The following is a 12,992-nucleotide window of genomic DNA, read 5'->3' as shown; positions in this document are numbered from 1 at the left end:
TGTACAATCATAAAAGCTCAGATGTATCTGAACCAGAACTTGAACCCAAGTTTAGATTTCTTTCAGCTACCTCATGATATTTCTCAGAGAAGTAGCATACCAATTTATCAGAGTGAAATATTGACTATTTTGTAGGAACCTTTCTCCAACAGTATTCCACTGTATTTCAACTGGGTAGGAAGCACTTAATAACTATTCTACGTGAGAATGTAGAATAAATGAAGTGGCATACATTTTACAAAGCTATGCAAAATCCATCAGGATCTTAAAATGAGCAACATACAATATATTACATTAAAGTAATAATACTTGGATTATTTGACTGTCATTTACTCATGGCATTTATCATAGTCAATCCAGAAAATAAATTATAATTTACTTTTTTTCCCTGTTAAACCAAGAAACTTGACAATAGACTTTTTAAATTATTCTCTTTTGATTTTTGTTTCCCCTCAACTTGCTGCAAATGATATAACATATTAGAATTGATTGCATATGGCATCACTCAACCATTGCTTCTTTCAATTTAATCAATATTCATCATATGAATACAATAGCCAATATCTTATATTGATGAAAATATAAAGATTAAATAAGATATGAAAATGCTCTTGATTAATTTGTATGCTAATGGGAGAAAGAAACAATATATGTGCTTAAATAACTTAAAAACTAGATAGCCTATTAATAATCTACCACAGGTACAAAATAGTATATAAATTTAAAGCCACAATCACCAAGAAATTTCTGACTCATGGACAGAGGAGACAAGAGAGACACAAAGGTGGGGTTAGCAGCTAGAATTTGAAATGAGTTTAACAAAATGTATGGAGTTTCAATGTGTGGAAATGAATAGAAAATATTCAAAGTATAGGAATATTACAAAGCTTCGGAGGTGTATGAGAAACAGTGAGTAGTCCAGTTCAGTTCACATATAGGGTTACATAAAGAATACTATGATAATGCTAGAAAGATACATAGGAATACAGCTGAAGAGGCCCTTAAGTGACACTTTGGACTTTGGCCAATACTCACTGGTTAGGATGGGAAAGGGGGGCGGGGAGTGGAGGAATGAAAATATTGCTGAAAGTTTTTGAATAGAGAAGTAATGTGAACAGAGGTAGATTGTCTCTTGATTTTCTAATTAATTATACTTAAAACATCTACCTCATAGGTTAAAGAAATCACTTTGTAAACCTCAAAATACTATAGGAATGGGCGCTATTAACACTCTTAAAAAGATAAGAAGCAGCATATTTTCTGCTGCTTTTCAAATTACTGAGATAGGTTATAGAAAAAGTGTTCCAAGAATTAAAATGAGAAACCTGATAATCATATATTTGAAAATTAATTTGGAAAGCTCACCAGTTGCAATTTTAGGAGATCTTGAAAAGTAGATGAGTAAAGACATCTCTTTTTTCCCCATGCCCAGGAAACATAATTACAATTTTAAACAAATACAATACTAAAACTAGAGCTCTTCCATAACTGGAAGAAGGAAGATTTGCCAAGCAGGAGGAAATATTCCATAGTTATATGTCTGGAATAAAACTTGAAGTGTTATGGAGACTTTCACTGAAGCAGGGATATATTTTACAGTTCCATAACTGGTTCATCGTGATGACATCTGAACACGGCAGACAGCATTATGGAAAAGAGTCACTGGGCTTGTAACATATTATACAGAAGGATGGATAGTTGTTCTTATGAACTCAGCTACATTCAGTCCTTTTTTTTAATTTTCTAAGTAAAACTTACCCCCCAAAAAAAAGACAACCATTAAAAAAAAAAGCAAAAAAAAAATTATTGGGTGGGTAGCCTATATTTTTATCCCTGAGTTCCTCTATTGTTATATTAAGTTTGTCCAAAAGCCAAAAGCCAATGTAGTGACATTTGCTATCCTTTAATTTTGTAAATGTTTTGTGCTTAATTAAGGCAAGTAATTCCAAAATCACAAGGTCAAACAATCCTCACACACCATAACTAAACTAATATTTGTTTTGAATTCTTGCTGAAAAGGATAAAGAATATGGTGCTAAGGGGTCTTTCCTGAAGTCAAAGAATGTTATTTCAGGGGATGAGGTCACATTCAAGAGGCAATGTTGTAGAAAAGGCATTGAAGCAAAGTCAAAAGATTGGCATCTGGTTCAAGGTTCAGCTCTAGTATTTACTATTCAGGTGACTTAAGCAAATCATTTAACATCTCTGAGATTCAAGATCACCATTTGTAAAATAGGAGAATATTACCTGTTCTGCCAAATGTTCAAGGTTGCTGTGAGCCAAATGGGATACAAGATCAAAATTATAATGTTGAAAAATGCTTTCTTCTCTCATATCAATACAATTTATGTCTTTAAAAAATGTCTTTAAAAAGCAAGGATTTGGTAAACATGTAATTTACATCAATACCAACACTAATATTACAGGCTTGAATTTATATTACCCATGTAATTTTTATAGGGGGTATTTAATAGTTTTTCCCCTAGTTTCCTGCTTTTGCAAAAAGTTCAACAAAGTAAAATCTTAAAATTTCATTTTCTGTGTTTTTCTTTACTAATACAACAAATCGCTGGTTTTGGCACTTCAACCCAAAAGTCCAAAAAACATCACTGATGATCAAATTTACAGAATACTATTATAAAGTTTTTATATTTCATTCAGTATTCAATCATCTATTTGTAGCATTATTTCACAGGATGAACAGCAGCATGGTGTGGTGGATAGAAAGCCAGTCCTAGAATCAGGAAGATCTGGGTTCAAATTCTGCCTCTGACACTATCTGCTGTATGAACCTAGATAAGTCACTTAACTTCTGCATGCCCCAGGGAATTCTCTGAGAAGGTAAGTTGAAGAATAGTTGCTGATCTTCATTGGTAAAGAGTTTCCTTTCCAGAAATTCCCTCTACCAATAAAATCACAGGTTCAGACATTTCTTGTTCCCTAAAAAATTCAAAACTGGTACAAGGTGATTATGTTATTCAATAAAAGAAAATACAAATTAGGTATATCCTCCCTCCCCTCATTAATAGAATTCTTGATCTTTACATGTATATATGTTTGTATGTGTGTGATGAATCTCTTTGTCAATCTGGTAAAGCTCATGGATTTAGAATAATTTCCGTTATTTCCATCCATAACTGAAGAAAATGCATTTTAGTAAGAGGCTAGTGAAAATAAAGATGTATTTTTTTTCCATCCAGAGCCCCTAGGATAACAGTATGACATGTATTACATCAAGGAACCTTATTCTGTAATCTTCAGCAACTAAACATATTTTCTTTAATCATAATATCTAATCTTTATCAGATTAGATATTCCTTATATAATATTTAATCATAACCTAAGAATGTAAGAGTCCCCTTAAGTTTGGATCAGTGTTCCATGCAAATTAAATCAGAGATTTTCCTAACAGTATGGTCAATGAAAAACAAATTACTCCAGCCCATGAAATATCAATCTTGGTATACAAATTTTACTACAAATTATCACAGGTTTATCACTCTACAGCTATATCTGTATACAACCATTAACTTTTTAAAGTGAGTAATTCTGCAAATGACATTTTATTCTGCAAATTATATCAGCAACTCTGTGGCACCTTTTATTATTTTGAATACATACCTACTTAAGAATTATCTAGGAGTCCCAACAAAACATTTCAAAGCATGGGGAGAAGCCATAGTCTCAAATATCAATCATCATAAACATAATTAAAATATTAGAACAGAGTTTATCAAGTAATTTGTCAAAATTTCAATCCGAGGGGTTTCATATTTACCAAAACAGTGTTATTTCATTCTATATTTACTCAGTTTAATTGTAAATTCATGCCCAAGAGATGCTATATTTCCTTAACATATATAATTACCATTGATATGCTATAAAGCAATTTGACAGTTGTGTTCTGAAATGAGACAGAATGTTGCAATATGGCACAATTCCTAAGTGATTATGTAACTATTTACTTGGATAACAAATATATACACACCAAAACCAAAAATCCTCCCAAACACATATACAGTGGTTATAAGCCTTTTCAGGGCTATCAAAGATTTATAAAGATTGATGCGAAAAATTCACTAGGACATTATGTTGAAAGCTGACTGCTTGTAAATGAGCTATCTTCAAGTGAAAAGAATCATTAACATATACATTGACTATGACAACCTGAAATCATAATCTTATATACTTTAAATAATTGCTTAAATAATTCTAATAAGCCTTTTCAAAGAATAGCTACTTTGGAGAAATAAAATAATGCAAGCACACACAGAATTTTCTCCCTTAATGATACAGCTGGGCCTAATGATGATATTAAAAGACCCCAAGTCACAAAGATTCCCAAAGTGCTCAAGATTGTGCCTGGTGCCCTGTACAGACATGGTCTTAAACAAATGAAGAGTATGTAGTTTATCAGTGTCCTATAATCCTTGTTTCCTTTCTGTCCTAAAGAGAGTGGAAGAAATCCTATGAACTTTTAGTTCCCCTTTTTCATTCATTTCCATTTCCAACAAGGCTCAATCTAGGTGCCGCCGCTTAGGACACTCCTGAAACTCCTCCTCATGTATGCCCTACACCTCCTCAAATTACTTTGTATTTACTCATCTGTCTACATATTGTCTACTCCTTTAAATTGAGTAATTCTCAAAGGTATGGAATGTTTTGGTTTATTTTTTTTAATTTTTGTCTTTGCATCCTTTTATTATTTTGTCTTTGCACACTTTTATTATATTGTAATAATACAAATTAATGTTTGTTGACTTGCTGAACTGAACTACAGTGGAAGACAATATAATTTGCAGATACAGAGCATTCCCTGAACATATGGCAAGCACATCAATGAAAGATAGATGAATTCAACAACTAACAAATAAGAACTTTCGATTTCAGGAATTTGACAATGACATATAAAGTGTGTATATACATTTACATATGAACACATATATATATATATATATATACATATGTGTATGTGTATTAAAAATTGAGAAGTATCCCTACCATTGCACTTCCCCCCACAAGATAATATAAAGTAAAATCATTCCAGTATTTTTAGATATTTGCTATATCTATCTATCTATCTATCTATCCACACATATGTTAATCATATATACATTTAATATGTATATATCATAATATATGTAGATATACATACACATATGTAGATATGAATATTCTATAACTAATCCTAATTTTTTTCTCTTTAAAAAGTAGTCTTTCTCACATAGAACACTTTAAAAGAAAGGACTCTAACATCTCTTATAGAGTTTCAATATAACAATGATCTACATTTTCAAGAAGTAATGTCACAGAAGCAATATAATGCTGATTGCAGAAGTATGGAATATTTTAAATTCATAATTGGTAATTATTTTATCTTTAATAAAAATTGAATTTTCATTATAGTTTTACACACAGGTTATAGACTGCCTATAGCACACCTATGTTTATGCCAATATATCTTCACTTAGATGCAAGCCAATTTTTTTAAGCAAAGCTCTTTCTGTAGGCCATGAAAATTGCACTAGATTTTAAAAATATATATATTATATATTTTAAGTGTGTGTGTGTATACATACATATATATACACACACACAACACTAAAACACAAAGCAGTGCCTCAGTCCCTTGGCACTTTAAATTTGCATATTGTCACCAATTTAAAAAATACTGTTGAGGAAATTACCTCATTTACTGATTTTTTTTTAGTATATGTTTCTTTTAAAAATATCACATTCATAAAAATGGTGAAAAAGTTAGCCATGGATATTTCATTGCTTAGGTAGGTGCTTGTTCATCACACATACACATATATGTGTATATATTTATATGTGTCTATATATATCCATAAGTGTGGATGGATAGATGGAGAGAGAGGGAGAGAGAGAGAGAGAGAGAGAGAGAGAGAGAGAGAGAGAGAGAGAGAAAGATGGATAGATGTTACACACACACAGATATCCAGACCAACTTTGGCAGACTTTGTTTTCTGGCATATTCTAGAGAAACATGGTGCTTCAGTAACCCATAAAAAGCTTCCAATCAGAGTAAGGAGAATATGATGGCTATTTTTACTGTCCTACAAGAAAATTAAAAATTTTACAAGCTCATGGCATTTAATGTATAGATTTTTTTAAACAATGGAAGCTAACCATTCCACTTAACTATCTCTTCACCTTACCTTCTTTGAAATATAAGAGAAAAATGTTTAACTCCTAAAGAAAGCATTAGCTTTCATATTTACAATATGTTCCCTATAGAGATATTTTTTTAAATCAACCAAAGCCTGTTTCTGCATATAAAAATATAAAGCACATACGATGGGCACAGATACTGCTTCTTTTTCCCCTTCCCTTTCTTGGAAGACTTCTCTTTAGAATAGGCTTCTTCGACCCATAAGGAGAATAAGATAAGAAAGAGAATCCCCCAAAAGAACTTCATCTTGAATAAAGTCCAGAACAATCTATAAAAGAGAAAAAATAAAATGTTTACATAAGTGAAGTTAATGGCAAATACCTGAATTTCTATTACAGGCATCTTATTTCTGTTCTATTACTGGCACCTTATTTCTACCCAAAGAGCCTGTGTATTATCTTCTCAAATCTTTAGAGTTCAAAACTCTTCAGTTAAAATCTGAGTTTAATTATCACATGTTCATCTTCAACATATTTAAACTCTCCTCATGAGTGTATCATATTGAGAAAAAATACAATAGAGGGAATTCACAATGACTCAGTGGAAAAGTAATCACTAAATGTCTATGAAATTTTATTAATTTCAATGTTAAAGCTAAAAGAAAAATATATTTCTTGGGAGAGTTTCAAACTATATCCACTCAAACCTATTCCTATGAATTGGCTGAAACCATATCAATCAATCAATCAATGAAAATGTATTAAGTGCCTACTATGTGTCAGGTACTGTGTTAAGCACCAGATTGTTAAACTGTTAGATACAAAAAAAAAAAAAAAAGGATTGTTTTCTTTTCCCAAGGCAATATTAACTGGAGAGGGCATTAACCATAGAATACTAAAATAAATCATAAAAAAAAATTCTTCATATAAGTCACAGATAACATTAAAAGAGACAGTGAAACAACAAACATTCTGGGTCACATGCTTGATCACATTCAATATATCTCATTCTGCAGACCAGTCACATTTCCCCCCATAAAGATCAAGATAGCATCCTGCCTCTGCATCTTTTACTTTCAGTACCATAAACAGTTTCCTCACTGTCTACCCAAGGGTGAAAGAGGCATTCCAAATTCTTTAATGTCATTGCATTCTTCCCTCTCTGCCTTAGAGATTTTCATGGTCCCTCAAAAACAACGTGCTAAATGGTCTTCTTTAGCACTGGGCCATTCCCTTGCCTACTCCCCAAGAGGAAATTCAGTAGGCCCTTTTCTTTGCTCCTTTTACAGTAGGCATGGCTTATCATGACAACTGCAGGAAGGTCTCAGTTGTCAACTACAGTATCAAAGATTCCCTTCCCCGATTCTAGAAGGGGCACTCGTTCATTCCAAGCCTCCCTCACCCATGACAATAAGTAGGTCCCTCCTTCACCTTGATTCCCTGGGGGCTGGAAATGGGCCTCCCTAAGAGCAGCAGGTTGGCATGGAAGCTGTCTTTCTTCCTTCAGCTACCAACCCACAACCTTTCCAAAACCAGTAATAACGTCTGTTGGGGCTTATTGGCAGAAAGCCTGCTGTTGGGAACCCCTGTGCTCCTGTTCCCCAGTCCCTTCTCCCTTTTTCATCCCCAAATGCACTCAGCCCCTCTCCATCAGCACCCCTGGTCACGACAGGGCACTGAAGGTGATGAAGATGCAGTGTCTCCTCTCTGCAGGCTCTGATGCCCCACTGCCTCTTTCTTCCCTCTACCGCTACGCCGCAGTGTCTGCTTCCCCCTAAATGAGCTTACCCCCTTTCCTTGTCCCAGCTTTCCCTGGGTTTATTTATCCCGGTTCCTAAAACCCAGCCAGCTCGCATGCGTCCTCGGCCCAGACAAGCTCTCCTCCTTCCTTCCCCCCCGCCCCAACCCTCAGTCTGCAATGGAACCCCTGGTACTCACCCTCAAGGCGCCCCTAGCCGAAGCCAGCCCACCGAGCGGAAAGCGCGGAGCAAGCAAGCTTGGGGGCCGGGCACGCGTTGGTGGCCGAGGTGGCAGCAGCCCGGGGTCCGCGCTGGGCTGCGAGCCTAGCCAAGGGGGCAGTTCTCCCCCTAATGGCCCGAGCCCAGCTACGGCTGACGCGCCTGCTCCAAGCCGCGGAGCCTGCGCCGTAGCGAGAGCGCCCAGCAGCCTGGTCGTCCTCCGGCACGGTCAGGACCCCGCTGCGGGCATCTCGAAGCTGCAGTCCAGGGAGCTGAGGGAGGATGCAGGCGCGGGGTGGGGGAGGAGGGCCAGACTCAGGGCTGCACTAGCCTAAATGGAGGGAGAGAGGGTTCTAGGAAGCTTTGGGGCTTTGGCAAGGAGGCAGCACCAAGGATAGCTAAACTATCTGTGGGTGCAAAAAAAAGCGGCTGTCAGCAAGAGCAGTCACTTGTTTGGGAAAGGGAATTGGGTGGTCTCGGTTTGTGACCGCTCAGCATCCAAAACAAACAGCTAGAATGTTCTTGGGTTTTGTTTTTTTCACAGTGTACCTGGATCAGGGAATTTGCCCTAATTAATCCCAAAGCGTCAGTCCCTAAACGGCCCAAAGATTGTGACAAAGCTTCTATCAACTAAGTTCATTCTTATTAAATTCTTCTGTATTTCATTTCGAGCTGAGGAGTTCATGACACGTTGTATTATTATTATTAGCCATGAGGCTTGGATGTGGTCCTTGCTCTCTGAGAGATGTCATTTTTTGGCTTCTTTGTGGTTGTTGTTGTTTTTGTTTTTCTGAGGTTTGGTACTGTTTTGGGGCAGACAATTTGTCAAGGACCCTCGGATATGAAATGAAGTGATTTTTTTTCCATTGCTATCTCTTGAGAAGACACTCTGTGCTTGATTTACTCTTTCTTTGGTGATTGAGAATTCATTTCAAGATCTTTCAGTGAGTCAAGGTCATCATTATGAAAGTCAGTTGGCATTGTGCTGGAAAAGTAAAGGAATTCTGGTTAATAGAAAGTCCCAAATGACAGAATACTGGAAAAAACACCTTTCCTAATGATGTTATGGTATATCCAGGATCATACTGTATAAGCATAGCAAAATAAAATTTGTCTTGAGGATGACATTAGAGTACTTCCTTAAAATTTCAAGTTTTGTTTGGGGCCCACTAATGAAGTAGAAATGACTTTGGACTTTGAAAGTAACTGAAGGAAATATGCAATAATGATTAGATCTTTGGGTAATAGAATTTATAAGGAAATTCTAAAGGAATGGGGTTTAGATAACCTGGGTGGGGGGAGACTAAGAGGAATTATATTGCAATCTTTTAAGTATGTGATGGAATCTTAAATGAGGAATGGGTGAGCAGCTCTACAATTCTTAGATAAGAGAATAATCTTGTTTAAGAAAAATAAAGTTTACAATTTGGAAAGAGCTCCCTGGCTATAAGAATATTTTTTTTCTTTTCTTTTCTTTTCTTTTTTAGTGAGGCAATTGGGGTTAAGTGACTTGCCCAGGGTCACACAGCTAGTAAGTGTTAAGTGTCTGAGGCCGGATTTGAACTCAGGTACTCCTGACTCCAGGGCTGGTGCTCTATCCACTGCGCCATCTAGCTGCCCCCCAAGAACATTTTTTTAATGTCATATTGGGTTAAACTAATGGTCCCTTGTCCATCTCGGATTAGAGCAGTGGACAAATGTTCCAAGCACTAAAGAATGTTTTATAAGAAACCATGGTTGTGTTACATGACATAGACCTCAACAGTAAGGAATATTTCAGCAATAAACAGTACTTCTTTCTAAATGCTGTAAAGCAAATTAAAAAGAAAAAAAAACTGAACTTACAGCAATCAGAGGGAGATGTGGAAACAAATAGGACATTATTGGGGGTTTTATAATTGCAAATATAAGTTCATGGTTTTGTTTAACTGAATATTTTATTAATGATTTTAATAAAATATATCAAAATTTGTTAGATGAGCAGCCTAATAGCACCCTAATACTGAGAACACTTTGCATCTGCACAGTGATTTACAATTTATGTTACCTCCTTTTATTCTGTATGAAAAAGCAATTATTCTTATTTGACAGATGAGGAAACAGAGACTTAAAGAGGCAGTGTTGGCAAAGAATTGGAAATCAAGTGGATGTCCATCAATTGGAAATGGCTGAACAAGTTGTGGTATACTAATGTAATTGAATATGATTGTGCTATAAGAAATGATGAGCAGAAAGTTTCAGAAAAAACATGGAAAGACATGAACTGATATTGAGTCAAGTAAGCAGAACTAGAAGAACATTGTACACAGTGACAGCTACATTGTGTGATGATCAAAAGTGATAGAATTAGCCCTTCTCAGCAATACGATAATCCAAGATGAGAAATGTTTCAAACATCCAGAAAAAGAACTATGGAGTCTGAATGCAGATCAAAGCATACTATTTTCACTTTTTTGTTTCTTCTTTCTTGTGGTTATTCTTTTTTATTCTGATTCTTCTTTCACAACATGACTAATGTGGAAATATATTTAACATGATTGTTCTGTAAAACCTATATAAGATTGCTTGCTATCTTGGGGAGGGGGAAGGGAATGGTGGGAGGGAGAAACATTTGGAACTCAAAATCTTACAAAAATGAACGTTGAAAACTATCTTTACATGTAATTGAAAAAAGATGAAAAAAAAAAAGATTTAGTCTGACTTGCCCAGATTCATGCAGTTAATAATGGGAAGAATTTACATTTAAACTCAGGTTTTCTGACTGACTCTAAGCTGAGAATGTTGCCACATGATGAAGAAGTTTGTAACATCCCTTTTCTCCTTTGTATGCCTTTCATGTTCTCCTTCCCAAAAGCAATGGAATGGGATAGAAGATAAATCAGCTCAAAAGGGTGCTACAAGTTCATTAGATCTGGTATACAGAATTGATCTTATTTTAAAGAATTTAACTCTAATACTTTTGCTCTTCCCAACTCCCCCTACCCCCAAAAAGGAAAAAATATTTAACTTAAATATTAAATATTTATTATTATAAAAAGCGGGCTGCTCACTTTACTGTATTTCTTATCAATAAACTAGAAGATATCTAATTTATTTTTCATTCTTATTTTATAGACACCATTTACCATGGACAGATCATACGATGCTTCTGGCCTCTGTTTCATCTGTAAAATAAAGGGGTTAAATTGGATAATAAATTCCCTTCTAGCTCTAAATATCTAGGGATAATATTTTTTTCAATTCAAGGAAATTTCATTAACTTACTGTACACATAAAAAAGGGGATAAGAAACGTATAATTCTCCTTCTTTCTATGCCCAGCACCTAGCTCAGTTCCTTAGTAACATTTGATACCTCAGGAAAGACACAATGTCCTAGATTTAGCTATTCCACTAAACTGATCCCAATCCATCAATCCCCTCATTCTCCATGCCGTTCTTGTCCATGCCTTCACATAAATTCTCCATAAAAGGATTTAAGCAAGGTTTTCAAGGCCTTTCTCTGGTTCTTTTGTGTAATATGTACCAGTGCACCCCTCAAGCTGCCTATCTGTTATCCTTTAATCTTGCTACATGACCTGACACTTTCTTTTCAGGTTTGACATGTCCTTCGTGGTATCTTTTTAGAGAGCTTCTCATGTGCAGGTTATTGTTTATTGTTAATGCACCACAGCCTGTTTAGAACTACCATGTATGTTTCCATCCTCCTTTAGGTCTTCTTTACTCTTGATTCTTATACAACATGAAATTCCATGATTTATAAACATATAGCATCAGCAGAGAATACTGATCCTAAAATATGAGATTGTGAAGTAGTGAACATGTCAGGGATTACTGAAAGCACTGTTTAACTTCCCAAATGCAATAAAACTTATTCTTTCTGCCATTCAGTTTTGTGCCCCCTCCATTTTCCATGGATCCTATACCAGATCTATATACAGATTGACTAACGCAATAGGCTGCTTATCCAACTGTTTGCTGCAATTTTCCTAAAGTGGGATGTTTAGGCTGATCTTTTTGAAGTAACTTCACTGTGGAGGTTTTATACTGTCCTACATCTCAATAGAATCAGTATATTATTTCCTAGCAGAAAGATCTAGATAACCTCACCATTAATAGAAAAATCTTTTATTTGCCAAATGTAATGCTCTATGGCATTGACATATTCCAAGTCTTAGCTAAATATTAGTCTCCCTATTGTATATATACATGGATTGATGATGGTAATCTATGAATAATGGGTAAACAAAAGTATTTCTGGAATTTACTGTCTCGTGATCTTACTATGTACTTGTTGCATGATAGATTTCTTTTTTATCATAAAAGGTGGGTTTTTTTTATTTTCTGGTTACATATAGAGCTAGTTTTCAATTTTGGGGGGGGGGGATGGGGCGATGAGGGTTAAGTGACTTACCCAGGATCACACAGCTATTGTCAATGTCTCAGGCCAGATTTGAACTCAGATAATGTTGCCAAAGAATTGGAAATCAAGTGGATGCTTTATGCACTGTGCCACCTAGCTGCCCCATAACATTTGTTTTTATAAGATTTCTAGTTCTAAATTTTTCTACCTCCCTCCTCTCCCACCCCCTCCCCAAGACAGCAAGACATCTGATATAGGTTATAGATGTACAATCACATTAAACATATTTCTGCATTAGTCATGCTGTGACAGAACAAAAGGGAAAAAACCTCAAAAAAGAAAAACAAAAAAAGAAGAAACAGTATGGTTCACTCTGCATCTAGATTCCACAGCTGTTTTTGGTGTTTTGGTGAAGCAATTGGGGTTAAGTGTCTTGCCCAGGGTCACACAGCTAGTAAGTGTCCAGTGTCTGAGGCCTGATTTGAACTCAGGTCCTCCTGAATCCAGGGCTGGTGCTCTATCCACTGTGCCACCTAGCTGC

The 12,992-nt window shown here is 35.6% G+C and overlaps 1 protein-coding gene across 2 annotated transcripts in view; it reads right to left on the bottom strand.

Annotated features, from left to right (window-relative positions):
• Positions 1-8,469, bottom strand: part of GLRB (glycine receptor beta) — a 112,561-nt gene extending 104,092 nt beyond the window's left edge. Inside the window, exons 1-2 of one of the 2 annotated variants that reach the window (XM_043971047.1) lie at positions 8,071-8,469; positions 6,318-6,461 (exon numbers count right to left, since the gene is read on the bottom strand). In XM_043971047.1, the coding sequence (XP_043826982.1) occupies positions 6,318-6,439 (122 nt within the window). In that variant the 5' untranslated portion in view covers positions 6,440-6,461; positions 8,071-8,469. Of the gene's footprint in view, positions 1-6,317; positions 6,462-7,920; positions 8,003-8,070 lie in introns of those variants that run through there. The other variant, XM_043971046.1, reaches the window with a different exon arrangement.
• Between the last annotated feature and the right edge of the window lie 4,523 nt (positions 8,470-12,992).

The sequence above is a fragment of the Dromiciops gliroides genome, chromosome 6, assembly GCF_019393635.1.
Source record: "Dromiciops gliroides isolate mDroGli1 chromosome 6, mDroGli1.pri, whole genome shotgun sequence".
Lineage (NCBI taxonomy): Eukaryota > Metazoa > Chordata > Mammalia > Microbiotheria > Microbiotheriidae > Dromiciops > Dromiciops gliroides.
This window is presented reverse-complemented; position numbering and strand designations above follow the sequence as displayed.